At 34.9% G+C, this 12892-nt stretch overlaps 1 protein-coding gene across 1 annotated transcript; it reads right to left on the reverse strand.

Annotated features, from left to right (window-relative positions):
* Positions 1-565: 565 nt before the first annotated feature.
* On the reverse strand, positions 566-11891 carry LOC140152349 (monocarboxylate transporter 12-like). Its single transcript, XM_072174653.1, has 4 exons — positions 11387-11891; positions 5812-5952; positions 3548-4254; positions 566-688 (listed from the first exon to the last, which is right to left on the reverse strand). Exons 1-4 carry the CDS (start codon positions 11583-11585, stop codon positions 566-568), a joined length of 1170 nt encoding a protein of 389 aa, XP_072030754.1. The 5' UTR covers positions 11586-11891.
* Positions 11892-12892: the final 1001 nt, after the last annotated feature.

The following is a 12892-nucleotide window of genomic DNA, read 5'->3' on the forward strand; positions in this document are numbered from 1 at the left end:
TAGAAGCTGAAGTACTTGTCAAGGTCTATTTGAAATATAAAAAGAAAATCAAGTTCAGTAAAACATAATTACAAAGTAGCAATGGTATCAATGTGTACATGATCTGATATCGAACATTTAAATAATCTCTCCCCTGAAATGTGGCCACTTCACAGCACTGAAAAAAAAGCTAAAGGAAAAAAATCAATTCTAATGCCTTTCACTAGGAATGCGACAAACAGCGTTTTGAAACTAAACTTGCAAATTAAATGATACAACATAATATTGTAGCTCAATTTATTGGGAAGAGTATTGTCCTAGTATACAAAGGTTGCCAGTTCAAATCTAAAAAATGCACTATTTGAATGTAGGTGTTTTTTTTCAATGTTATGCACCAGCCACGTCTCTGGGGAAAGATATAATATCAATCCAGAGGAAAAAAGGTACTTCTTTCCTAATTATCAGATATTACTTTTTGTAGATTCTTAAATCTTCCATTGACTGTAATTAAAGCATTATTATATGCAATTTGCTCACAGCTCACTAGTGTGCCCTCTATGTAGGCCTACATTTTACCCAATAGTTTTCAATTATTGTTTACATAAAACAGAACATTATAATATGTTGTGAATACAACAGCTGTACGAGCTACAGTTATGAAGGAATCTGCAATTACTTTTCCTTTACCAGGATCCCAGTATACCTTGTACTGTAGTATTGAATAGGAAATGTTGTAAATAAAATACTTCCAATTTACGCAAAGAAACCAACATGAAAACACTGAGGGCTTAAAAATAATATTTGTTTTAAATTTCATTATTAAAAAGACAAAATATTGGTAAATAGCAGGTTAACTAGGTGGGTGTAATTTGAAAAGAAACAGTTGGTACATATCTGTACATTTTATGCTTCATTGAATACTCCTTGGTATCTTCATAATACTCCATGACTTAAACAGATTACAAAGACTAGAATAAATACTTGATGACAGAGGCCAAGTCCCAACCCAAACTCACTCCATGTACCGGTACATGGGCATTTAGATCGTACCATGCACTTAAACCATGTGAACTAAAACAACTAGCGTTTACTTGCCTGTCTCTGTTAAAGTTGACCAGCAAAGAAGCGATCTAGCAAACTTATCAAAGTAAAACACTTCGACGCCACGGTCGTCTTCTTCAAGTCCTATCGGCCGATATACGTCTCATTACAGCGCGCAACGGCTACTCCCCGGGGCTGCTCCTCTGCATGCGGTATTCTGATACTAACAGCGCATCCTCAGTTCAATCAATTATGCATAATTACCCAGGAAAACGGTCTATAAAGTATTATTACAGGAGACCTGTGAACTTACGGGTTTTCAAAAAGAAAATACATTTTTTATTTGTTTGTTTCTGTAAATTTACGGATTTACCAGAACATCCATATTTTTCTGTAAAATAACATTAATTCCGTAAAAATACGGAATGATTCCGAGTTGTTTGGAATATTTACCGTTAAAACTCTACGGAATATTACGAATATTCTGTATTTTTAAGGAATATTTTCCGTAAGAAACCTCGTTTTATTCTGTATTTTTAATGAATAAGTTTTACGGAATGAATAAATTACAATTTACGGATGTTCCGTAACCCTGCTGCCGGAATGTTCCGTAAAATAACGGAATAGTTTGCTTCTATAAAACTATGAAAATATATCTCAAAACACTTAAAAAGTGAAGTATAATGTTGAAAAACAATTAGGGTCCTATGTGTTTTTACCTGTGGTAGGATCAATTCACATTTATATTATGATTTAATTTGATATTTTTAACAGTGATGGTGTTAATTAAAAAAAAAATGGTGAAAGTCATATTTTACCTGTAAATTAACTTCATACTAATATTTTAACGGTTTAAACGTATGTTTTATTTGTAAATAAACAATAAATTACATTAAAATTAAATTATAAAAATTTGCAGATTGTATCGTTAAAAAACAAACTAAACTTTAGATTGACAGGAAAACGTTAAATTGATGACTTTAGCGTCTTGAAAACGGTAAAACTGTTAATTTTTCATGTAAATTAACGTTGAACTTCAATTGTGGTACGGGAAATTGTAAATTTACGGTTGTTTACCATAATGTTGTGTAAAATTTGTTCAAATATAGTATAAGCCGTATTTTTACCTGTAAATTAACATTCTAACAATTTTTTTTAACAGTGTTAGTAATGCACTTTTAAAAGAAACTGTAAGAAAACGTTCAAACGCATGTTTTTATATTTAAATAAACATTAACTTACATTAAATATACAGTCATTTGTTTAATTTTGCACATTACATCGTAAAAAACCGAAACATTACATTGACAGGAAAACGTATAATTATACTGATTTTTTAGCGTCTTTTTGTATATAAATTGTTTTGAAAACAGGAAAAACTTTTAATTTTTCATGTAAATTAACGTTGAACTTCAATTGTGGTACGGGAAATTGTAAATTTACGGTTGTTGACCATGATGTTGTGTAAAATTGGTTAAAATATGGTATAAGCCGTATTTTTACCTGTAAATTAACATTCTAACGATTTTAACAGTGTCTGTAATGTAATTTTAAAAGAAACTGTAAGAAAACATTCAAACGCATGTTTTTATTTGTAAATAAACAGTAAATTACATTAAATATACAGTCATTTGTTTAATTTTGTATATTGTATCGTTAAAAATAAACTAAGCATTACATTTACAGGAAAACGTAAAATTGCTGATTTTTAGCGTCTTTTTTGTGTAAATTGTTTTAAAAACGGGACAAACTGTTTAATTTCATGTAAATTAACTTTCACTTATTTGTGATACGGGAAATTGTAAATATACGGTTATTGACCATAATATGTTGTGTAAACTTTGTTTAAATATGGTAAAAACCGTTTTTTACCTGTGAATTAACATTCTAACGATTTTAACAGTGTCGTAATGTACTTTTATAAGAAACTGTAAGAAAATGTTCAAACGTATGCTTTTATTTGTAAATAAACAGAAAATTATATTAAAATTACAGTAATTTGTTTAGTTTTGTATATTGTTATCGTTAAAAAATAAACTAAACATTACATTTACAGGAAAACGTAAAATTGCTGATTTGTTAACGTCTTTTTTTGTATATATTGTTTTAAAAACGGGACAAACTGTTAATTTGCATGTAAATTAACTGTCACTTCAATTGTGGTACGGGAAATTGTAAATTTACGGTTATTGACCATAATGTTGTGTAAACTTTGTTTAAATATGGTAAAAACCGTATTTTTACCTGCAAATTAACATTCTGACGATTTTTAACAGTGTCGGTAATGTACTTTTAAAAGAAACTGTAAGAAAACGTTCAAAATTATGTTTTTATTTGTAAATAAACAGTAAATTGCATTAAAATTACAGTTATTTTTTACTTTTGTATATTGAATCGTAAAAAATGGGATATTTGATAAAAAACATTACATATACAGGAAAATGTAAAATTCCTAATTTTTCACCGTATTTTTGTATATAAATTGTTTTAAAACGGTAAAAATTGTATTTTTTCCCTGTAAATTAACGTTCATTTTTAACAGTGTAGTAGAATGATAAACTCCGGCAGATACGCCGATGATGATACCGACAGTCATTAAGAATGCATACGAGTCCGATAATGGGGTAACGGCACAGGCTACGCTGCATACAAGATAGGACAATGCTGTTAGTCCAGAGGCAGACAGGATGCGATGATCTATAATGTAGCCGTGGGTAACTCTGGATACCAAAGAACCGATTCCGATGGCTGAGACTAGGTACGCTGCATTAAGACCTGATATACCTGCTTCCACAGCTCTTGCTGACAAATAGTGAAAAGCGATTATGTACACGCCATATAAACAATATGAAATTAAGATAAGGATGAAAAAGAAACTTTTCAGAAGATGAAAGTCCCAAATTTCTAAAATGGTTGTAATGATCTTATTGATACACCCGGCTCTGGGTTGAGTGCTAATTGGTTTATTTTTGATACTGGTCTTCCTCGCAATTTCCAAATTTGTTGGTCTGTACAGCGCGGCACACACACCTATATTGGCCTCTAGTCCAGCTAGAATAAGGATAGCCCCTTGCCAACTGTAAGTGGTTATCAGTGTCTGTAGGAGTGGTGGGAGGGAAAACATTCCAATAGCAGACCCAGCAGATACAAATCCGTTCGCTCGGGCAAGTCTTCGATCAAAATAGCAGGTTAATATTACAAAGGAAGGTTGGTAGCTTAATCCCAGTCCTACACCTGAAAAGAGATGATGTCAAAGTTTGACCAAAAGGGGTTGGAAAAAATGCGAACAATTAACATGTGACCGTGCAGAACGTATACCAACGCGTTTGCGAAATGTCGCATTTAATTGTTTGGTTTTAAATGAGACAGATAGTTTTTTTCCCCTCTTTTTAAACTTGTAAACATACGATGATAATGGAAAGAGCTTTACCACAAGACATAAAAACAAAACAGGTATGTTTATATCAGGGACACCATTGTTTTAATAAAGTTTAAGGGGGTACTACACCCCTCAATAAATTTGTGACTATTATTGCATTTTTCTGAAAAACACACACTGGTAATAAAAGTTATGTATATTATAGGGGCAAGGAATCCAATTACTACACTGGAATTTCAGCGACCCAAGACAAGCGGTACGATACTTATGATAGAAAATGAGGTACCGCTAGGATGTACTTCATTTCCTATCATATTTACTGAACCGCTTGTCTTGAGTCACTGAAATTTCAGTGTAGTAATTGGATTCCTTGCCCCAATAATATACATAACTTTTGTTACCAGTGTGTTATTAATTTTTGAGAAAAATGCAAAAATAGTCACAAATTTACCACAGGGGTGTAGTACCCCCTTAAAATATGTATTTTTCAAGGTCATGCTTGCGAGATTCCTACATAGACTGTAAAAAGAAACCAGTCTATGATTCCTACAAGCAGTGAAACCGGGCGGGAACATAATGAGGTACAGTAAACTCATGGCAGATTGCTACAATTAACATGAGTAGGTCTTCTTGTTACTACCAGTAAAGGCAATTGCAATTGAATTGCAATTGAAACCCTGAATTGCTAAAGCACAAGTCGCTGACCAATGTTTTTACCTTAGGGCCTAATCAAATAATTACCTTATCATTTTTGTTTTGTTTTAAATAAGCAAAACAATAAATAATTGTTAAGAATGAGCTTTTACGAGGTGTATGATATAACAGTAGCGCATACATCAAGATAACTCGCACTTGATCAAAGCTCACGGTCGGTTAACAAATTAACGAATTCAGCAGTCAGAAAACGTCAACAACAAAATGTACATGGTGTGAGTAACCGTGCAATGGCCCAGAAGGTTATTATGAGAATAAATACAACTGGAATTCCAAGTTTACTTTAGCAAATAATTATCGGGAATTATAATAATCAAATTACGATGATTCAATTAAAGACTTAAATTTGGAAATCGTAGAATTCTTATTTCTCACAATCCCTCATTTCAAATATTGAGTTTTAATTTTGGTTTTGGTCACGTGGTTTCATATTATCCTGCCTAAGCTCTTGACTGACATGATTATCGATATCTTTTTTTCTACCCTTTGATAGAAACTTAACATTTATAGCAAGGAGATTCGGTTTTCATTTCAGTTTGTTATATAATCATGTGAAGAAGATTATCACTAGGTTTGAAGTTGATCTAAGTATACAAAAAATGTTTAACGAGCAGAGAAATCGAGCATGTCAATCTACATGTACATTTAAAAACTTGGTTTAGAAAATCCAATCAGCCTTTGCGGGAAAATTGCATTACCTGCCAAGGTAAATGTTATATAGAGATGCCAAATACTAGAAGCCATCGATGCTGCCATAAACGAGGCACTGGTAACGATCGCTCCTCCCATCACTACTTGTCTGATGCTGAATTTCTTGCATAGAGCACTGCCTAACGGACCTATCAAGAAATAAAACACATCGTGTTTAATCAATTAGGCTATGTATTAGTAAAGTTCCAAATACTACAGGGTGTCCCAGAATGATTCATACCGTGTTTGAACAAAATATCAAAAATACACCAGGCACAAAAAGAAACTCGTCAGTTATAGTCATCCTTGCTGATAAATTTTTATTATTCTGAAATATACATTTTGTTAATTGGGTTTTGGTTTCTCATTCGACACCCTGTTCGTGAAAATCGAACAAGAATTAACCAAGATATGCGCTCCAAACCGTCGAACCCCAAAAATCAAAATTTGCAATTTCAACGATTTTCAATGGGAACGCATCACAAGCATTGCACACAAGCATCACGGGCCAATCAATCAAGCACACAATGTAACAGGCAGAATTGAATAGTTAAAGCGGCAACCTTTGATTTTGGGGTTTGAAGGTTTGGAGGCGCATATCTTGGTCAATTCTTGCTCGATTTTCACTAACAGGGTGTCAAATGAGAAAGCAAAGCCCAATTAATAAAATGCATATTTCAGAATAATCCGGAATTATCAGGTTGTTGAACAGCAAGAATGACTGTAACTGACGAGTTTCTTTTTGTGACTGCTGCCTGGCGTACAACAGTGCATCTAATTTTAATACTAGTAAGTGCACTATAATGACATTATGTCTCCTATTTTTTCTGTGACTTTCATGGAAATAGCTTGATTAGTTTTGGCGTGACATTGCTATTATTGAAAATGATAAGGTCACACTAAAGTCGCGTTGACTGATGCGGTGCAAAACTGCGAGTACACAACATTAAGGTAAATTATTAATTATTATGTATAAAATAATTTATCAGCTATTTTTTCACCAAGTATTATACTCTTAGAAAGATGTTCTTGCAGAATGTGCAACAACTTTTCAAACAAACTTTTCAATTTTGAGAAATTAACCCAGTGAAAGTGGATAACGTAGTTTTTGGACCACCCTATATTTCAGAATTTTCACTGCCTTCCGCTTCGATGGATGTCATACACGAAATCTCTGGTTCCCAGACCAAATCTTTTTTTTTTATCGGCAATTGTACTTTATTGTACTTTGTTATCGGGGTAGTCGTGGAACCATGGATCTGACCTTGTTCTTGACTGTAATAAAAACCTTAAACAAAGCGTACACAGCGCTATTTATACCACTTACAGGTATAAGCAAAATACTATAGATATTCTAACAATGTAAGTTGTTTCATATTTTACACATGTTTTCATGTTTGCAAAAATTGACGTCACCAACATGATGACATCGTGTGACCATCAAGATTGGCAACAATTTGATAAAGATTGTTGAAAAAAAGTGTCGAAAGTTCATATAGAGATCATTATGAACAAGGGAGCAAGTCAGTAAATAGCTAATCCGTGTCCGTCAATCCACCACCCTGCAAGTCCGTCAGCTTAATTGATCATAATATTAATTAACATCAATGGAAAATCCTGGTTTTGGTGCTAAATAAAAATTAAATAACCAAGCTTCTTCTTCTTAAGCTTTAAAACAAGACTATTAAAATGAAGTGTGTAAGTAGGCCTATTCATCTTCATAAATAAATAAACAAATATCAGTGATAATTTTAACATGCGCTACACCTAAGTACCAGCACACTTCAACAATTATTCCGCTGCCAAATAGGTTATATCAGAATCATTTCCGCTTCAACAAGTTCGCCGCAACTGATGTGTAGGTAATCTCAACCGACTTAGATTTTGATTACCCTCAACAGCTCCCCATTTTACACCTGGGTGGAGTGAAGGAATTAAGCCGTCTTGCCCAAGGACGCAACACACTGGCGGTGGTGGGGCTCGAACCCGCATCCTTTCGATTATGAAGCTCGCACCCCAACCATTAGAGCATTTTGAAAATATCATTATCATTCCATTTTTTCAAGGAAAAATGTTACGCCGCCAGCCTTTTAGGGTCCCAACTTGTGACTGATGCCATATACACTCAAATTCAAATTTGACGATATTTTTGCTAAACGAATTAATCTGCAAGAAATTATTGGTACATAAACATTATGTGGCAAGAGTTTTCAGTGGTATAAAAATTTCAACTTTTTTTGAGAAAAGTGGGGGGATGAGGCTGTGGATCACGAAATGCCCTTTTAATAGATCATGAGTTTTTTGATGAGTACAAAAGTGGAAAGTAAGTGAGTTTGCTCTTTGCAGAATGTGAAGAGAGTTTGTGTGTTAATCGTCGTATGTTTTAACCAGTTTGCATAGCCATTAATAATGTGTTACTTTGATATAGCAACGAAGGATCACCTATGATCACCAAGAAGAAGACTGCCGGCTAATTAGTTGAGAGTGCTTTTGGCATTGAATCATTACTGCTCGTAACACTTTTGAAATACACTTGCAATGAACCATTGCAGCAACCGCACTCCGCAATATCGCCGAAGGATCAATTTTAGCTAATATTTCCAGAACGGGTATCTATCGTACCAACAATGCATGTAATTCCAGCAAGAAGGGACGTAATCCATGTTAACTGCATCAGAGAACCGGGAAAATATTCCTGCCATGCTATGATAAAGACACCAAGCGATGAGATCATTCCGTCGGTCAGAAGCCTACATAGAAAACATCCCGCCAGAACAACCCATGCCCAGCCAGTCTCTAAGACACGAGCCCCATGTGGCATCTTTGAAGTTTCCATGGCTTTCATCTTGCTAGCCATGGTTGTATATACAGATTTGTTTCAGTCCTGTGCAACTCGGAACATAAGACTATTTTGAACTGTTGTTGTCTCTTCATTAATAGGTGGCACTGGTAGATGTTGCAAACTTGAACAAAATTCAAATAATTGTATCAAATAAATAACAAATAATCCATGTATTGACCATAACGCGTGAGTTCATAACAGCCGGGAATGTCCTTGCCAATGATCATCACGATGATTCAACTATACCTTTGCGTGGTTGGACCTTTTGCGTTAGTTATATCGTGAATCACTTAAAGGAAGTCTCCGGCAATCACAACATTATGTCTTATGTTCGGAAAATAATTATCAAGAACGAATCACGTGGTTAAAGCAGACTCATATTGACCATAAAAACGATCGAATAAAACAGCCGTCTCTCATTTTGAACATCGCATGTTGAAAGCCGGCCATTTTTATTCGTTTTTATGGTCAATTTGAGTTTGTTTAAAATAAAATCACGTGATTCGTACTTGATAGTTATTTTTCTAACATATATGATGGCATAATGTTTTGATTGCCGGAGACTTCCTTTAATCAAAATGGGTATAGCTGATTGGTCACATAACACAAGAAATACAGCGCACAAACAATAAATCTGACAAAGAGAACAATCAAAAACATTTTATAAATAAAAAAAATAGTAGCTAGATTCTACTTTGTTGGTAGAATGAGAATCGCACATAAAAAAAAATCGTTGATCCGAATTTTTCCGCCATGGTGGGTTAATTCTGAATTGACACTTAATTTAGGTGTTCTTTGTCTTGGGTCCAAACTCTACCATGGAAAGTTTGCTATACCTTGATAAATATAATGATTGATTGTTCTGGATTTTGGTTTTAGCAGCTTTTAGCGTTTAAAATTTGAAAGAACTAACGTTAAATTGCAATATTTCGAAACCACAAACCAAAACTGGGTGCTACGATCTACGAGATTGGGCTACGAGTATGCATTTTACCAAGTTGGCAATAAATAGGTAATTGCTTCATTTTGCATATGTATGACTTTCTTGTGATGACCTTCAAATTGTGGTGGGTTTTTTTTCAGAAAAAGGATGAGGTTGTTCAAGAGTTTAGGTAGATATGAAATGTGCTGGATAAGTTTTTTGTTTATGGATAAAATTGGCTGTAATCAACGAAATCTGGCGAATGGCCCATGTTCAGTCCAAATTGACACCTAACACATTCAAATCGGTTAAAATTTGACGAAAATAGGATATTTAATAGTAATACTTGTCCAATTGATTTTGTCATATCAATCGAATGGCAATACAATTCCTAGAAGGCAAAGTTTTATAATACCAGTTATACCACATTCATCCATCCCTGGTATACTCAGAAACGGATTTTACTATCAATGCATATTATCTGTTTTTTACTATACAATGTAAACATGAACAAGGTCATGTTTTTGTAGCATCAGCAGGTAGTACTGATAATGAAATTGCACGCTAACTGAATCTGAACATACATCTAAAAAACCGCTTATTTTATAAACAGATAATACTATGTGATTATTTATGGAAGAAATTTAATGGAAATGCTCTCAATGAAATAATGAATATATTTAACATACATTTTGTTTTGTCAACGATGATAATCCGTTCACAAATAAAGTTTTTAGGACATTATTTTACAATTCAATTCATTCAGTAAATGCAAGATTGAATTGAGTAAGCATGCAGTCTTTTTGATTTAATGTGCTTGTAACTAAATCCTGCTATCTACCCAGCAATGTTTGCTTATCTTAATTGGAACCCTAATGATGTGGTATAATCTATGATTACATAGGCCTATGATAGTGATATTGATTTGAAAGCTTGTATATCTTGTCTTTTATTTGTACTGATAATAAACAGTGATAAAGTCAAAACTGGAAATGAATTTTCTAATGTCTATATTCAGCAGTTGGGCATTCAGGGTTATAAAATCTGTCTAATATTCAATAAGAAAAACTTATCCAAGTACATTTGACCTACTTTGATCTTACGTTTCGGCCATTATTGAAGCGTCCGGACACATAAATGTTTCCGTACCCATTAACGAATACACGCCATGTCAATTTAGCTTAATTCGGCTATTACGTATATTCACCTCAAATTGAAACCGTCATTTTCGAAGTAGCAAATCTGGAATCATGCTCTTAAAATATTTCTACATACTCATTCTGATTTCAAGCAGGAATATTATCATTTCTGCAGCTGGAACTAAAACTTGTGCCACAAGGTACAATTCGGTGCCGCTACACTTCTGACGTAATGACTTTATGGTACAGGGCAGGCCTTCTTTGTTTTTGTTGTGCTAATTTTCTTATGAACAAAAAGAACCCGTCTTTGGTTTGAGTTACGTGAATTGAAATTCTTTATTATTGTCTACTGCGTTTGCAACGTTTCCCTAAAATTAGGCATGCACGAAGCGTTTACTACCCTTAAATTGACGCAGCGTTTCGGCACCGCATCTGTACCGTCACCGCTGCGTTTCCCACTGCAGAAAATACAAATACAAATCCCTTGGACGGAAACCGAGAACCGCAAGTCGTAGCGTAGAACCCAAAATCGCTGCGAAGGCCATGCATACCGAAAGCAACATCTATTATATCGCAACGGAATATACCTTTTGAAATATACTTGCAATAAACCATTGCGGCAAACACACTCGGCAATTTCGCCGAAGGGTCAGTTATTCCGGAACGGATATCTATCTTACCAACAATGTATGTGATTCCAGCAAGAAGGGCCGTAATCCATGTTAACTGCATCAGAGAACCGGGAAAATATTCCTGCCATGCTATGATAAAGACACCAAGCGAGGCGATCATTCCGTCGGTCAGAAGCCTACATAGAAAACATCCCGCTAGAACAACCCATGCCCAGTCAGTCTCTAAGACATGAGCCCCAGGTGTCATCTTTGAAGTTTACATGGCTTTTATCTTCACACGTTTGCTATCCATGGTTGAATTGATTTTGTTCAGTATTGGCCAACACGAAAATTGAACTGCTTTAGATTCTGCACTCAGACTTCATTTACATGCTGTATCTAAATAGGTCGCACTGGTAGATGTTGAACTTGGACAATAAATGTATCGGACCATGGCGCGTGAGTTCATAACAGCCGGGAATGTCCTTGCCAATGATCATGATTATTCAACTATACCTTTTGCGTGGTTGGACCTATGCACATTATAGTTAATGCATAGTATCAAATCAGAGTATTATCTGGTATCACATATATTCCACATTTGGCATTCTATATTATATTAAGATACAGAACAATCAATTCGGCATCCGGCTTCGGCATAGCAGCAATGAGAGTCTTGAAACGGTGTTACTTGTAGCTCTGTAACATCATATCTCAATGCGCAAAAGTTAATAAAAGCATGCAAGATCCATAATAATTCCCGTTAATTAATATTCTAGACAAATCACGTGCATATATACCAAGTATACGCAGACAAAACAGCTAATGCATATAATAATGTCTTTCACAGATCACACTGTAACGTATAAGCTGTACAAGTACATATGTTACTTTACTTACCAAATGAATCTATAGCATAACAGGGTGTCACAAATGCTTAACAGTACACTCATCATGCGTATCGTGTAATTGCGATATTGTCAGTAGCATTTCCAGTGTCGATTCGTATAGAGAGTATGCAATACGACGTCACTCATGACAGAGTCATGCACTTAAATAAAATTCTCCCCTCCGTAAGGTACAATGGGCCAATCTGCATAAATAAAACAGGCGATATGTATGAATGGTTGTGGAATCAAAGTAGAGACCTATCCCTCGCGCTCGTGTCATCTTGGACTTACTTGGACTTACTGCTTTACTCCCTCGGATCCTGGGAACCTTGGAGCTAGCAGCCGTTTCACCATGGAAGTCCATATGCCTCTGTTTGTGATTGATGTAATCCCAAGTTCTTGGCAGCTGCTTTTTATGTTGTCAAGCCAGTGTTTTGGGGTCTACCTCTAGGCCTGTGTCCAGGTATTCTACCTTCAAGGATATGTTTAGGGTATCTGTCCTTTGCCATCCGTACGATGTGTCCAAAGTAGAATAGTTGTTTGGCTTTGATTTTGATTTTGTCTAGAATTGTGACCTGGCTGCTTGTTGTCTCTCTTATTGATGTGTTCCGTAGCCTATCTTTTCTGGAGACTCACATTATCCACCTTAAACAAGACATCTCGAACACTCTTCTCGCCTCTTTTC

The sequence above is a fragment of the Amphiura filiformis genome, chromosome 5, assembly GCF_039555335.1.
Source record: "Amphiura filiformis chromosome 5, Afil_fr2py, whole genome shotgun sequence".
Lineage (NCBI taxonomy): Eukaryota > Metazoa > Echinodermata > Ophiuroidea > Amphilepidida > Amphiuridae > Amphiura > Amphiura filiformis.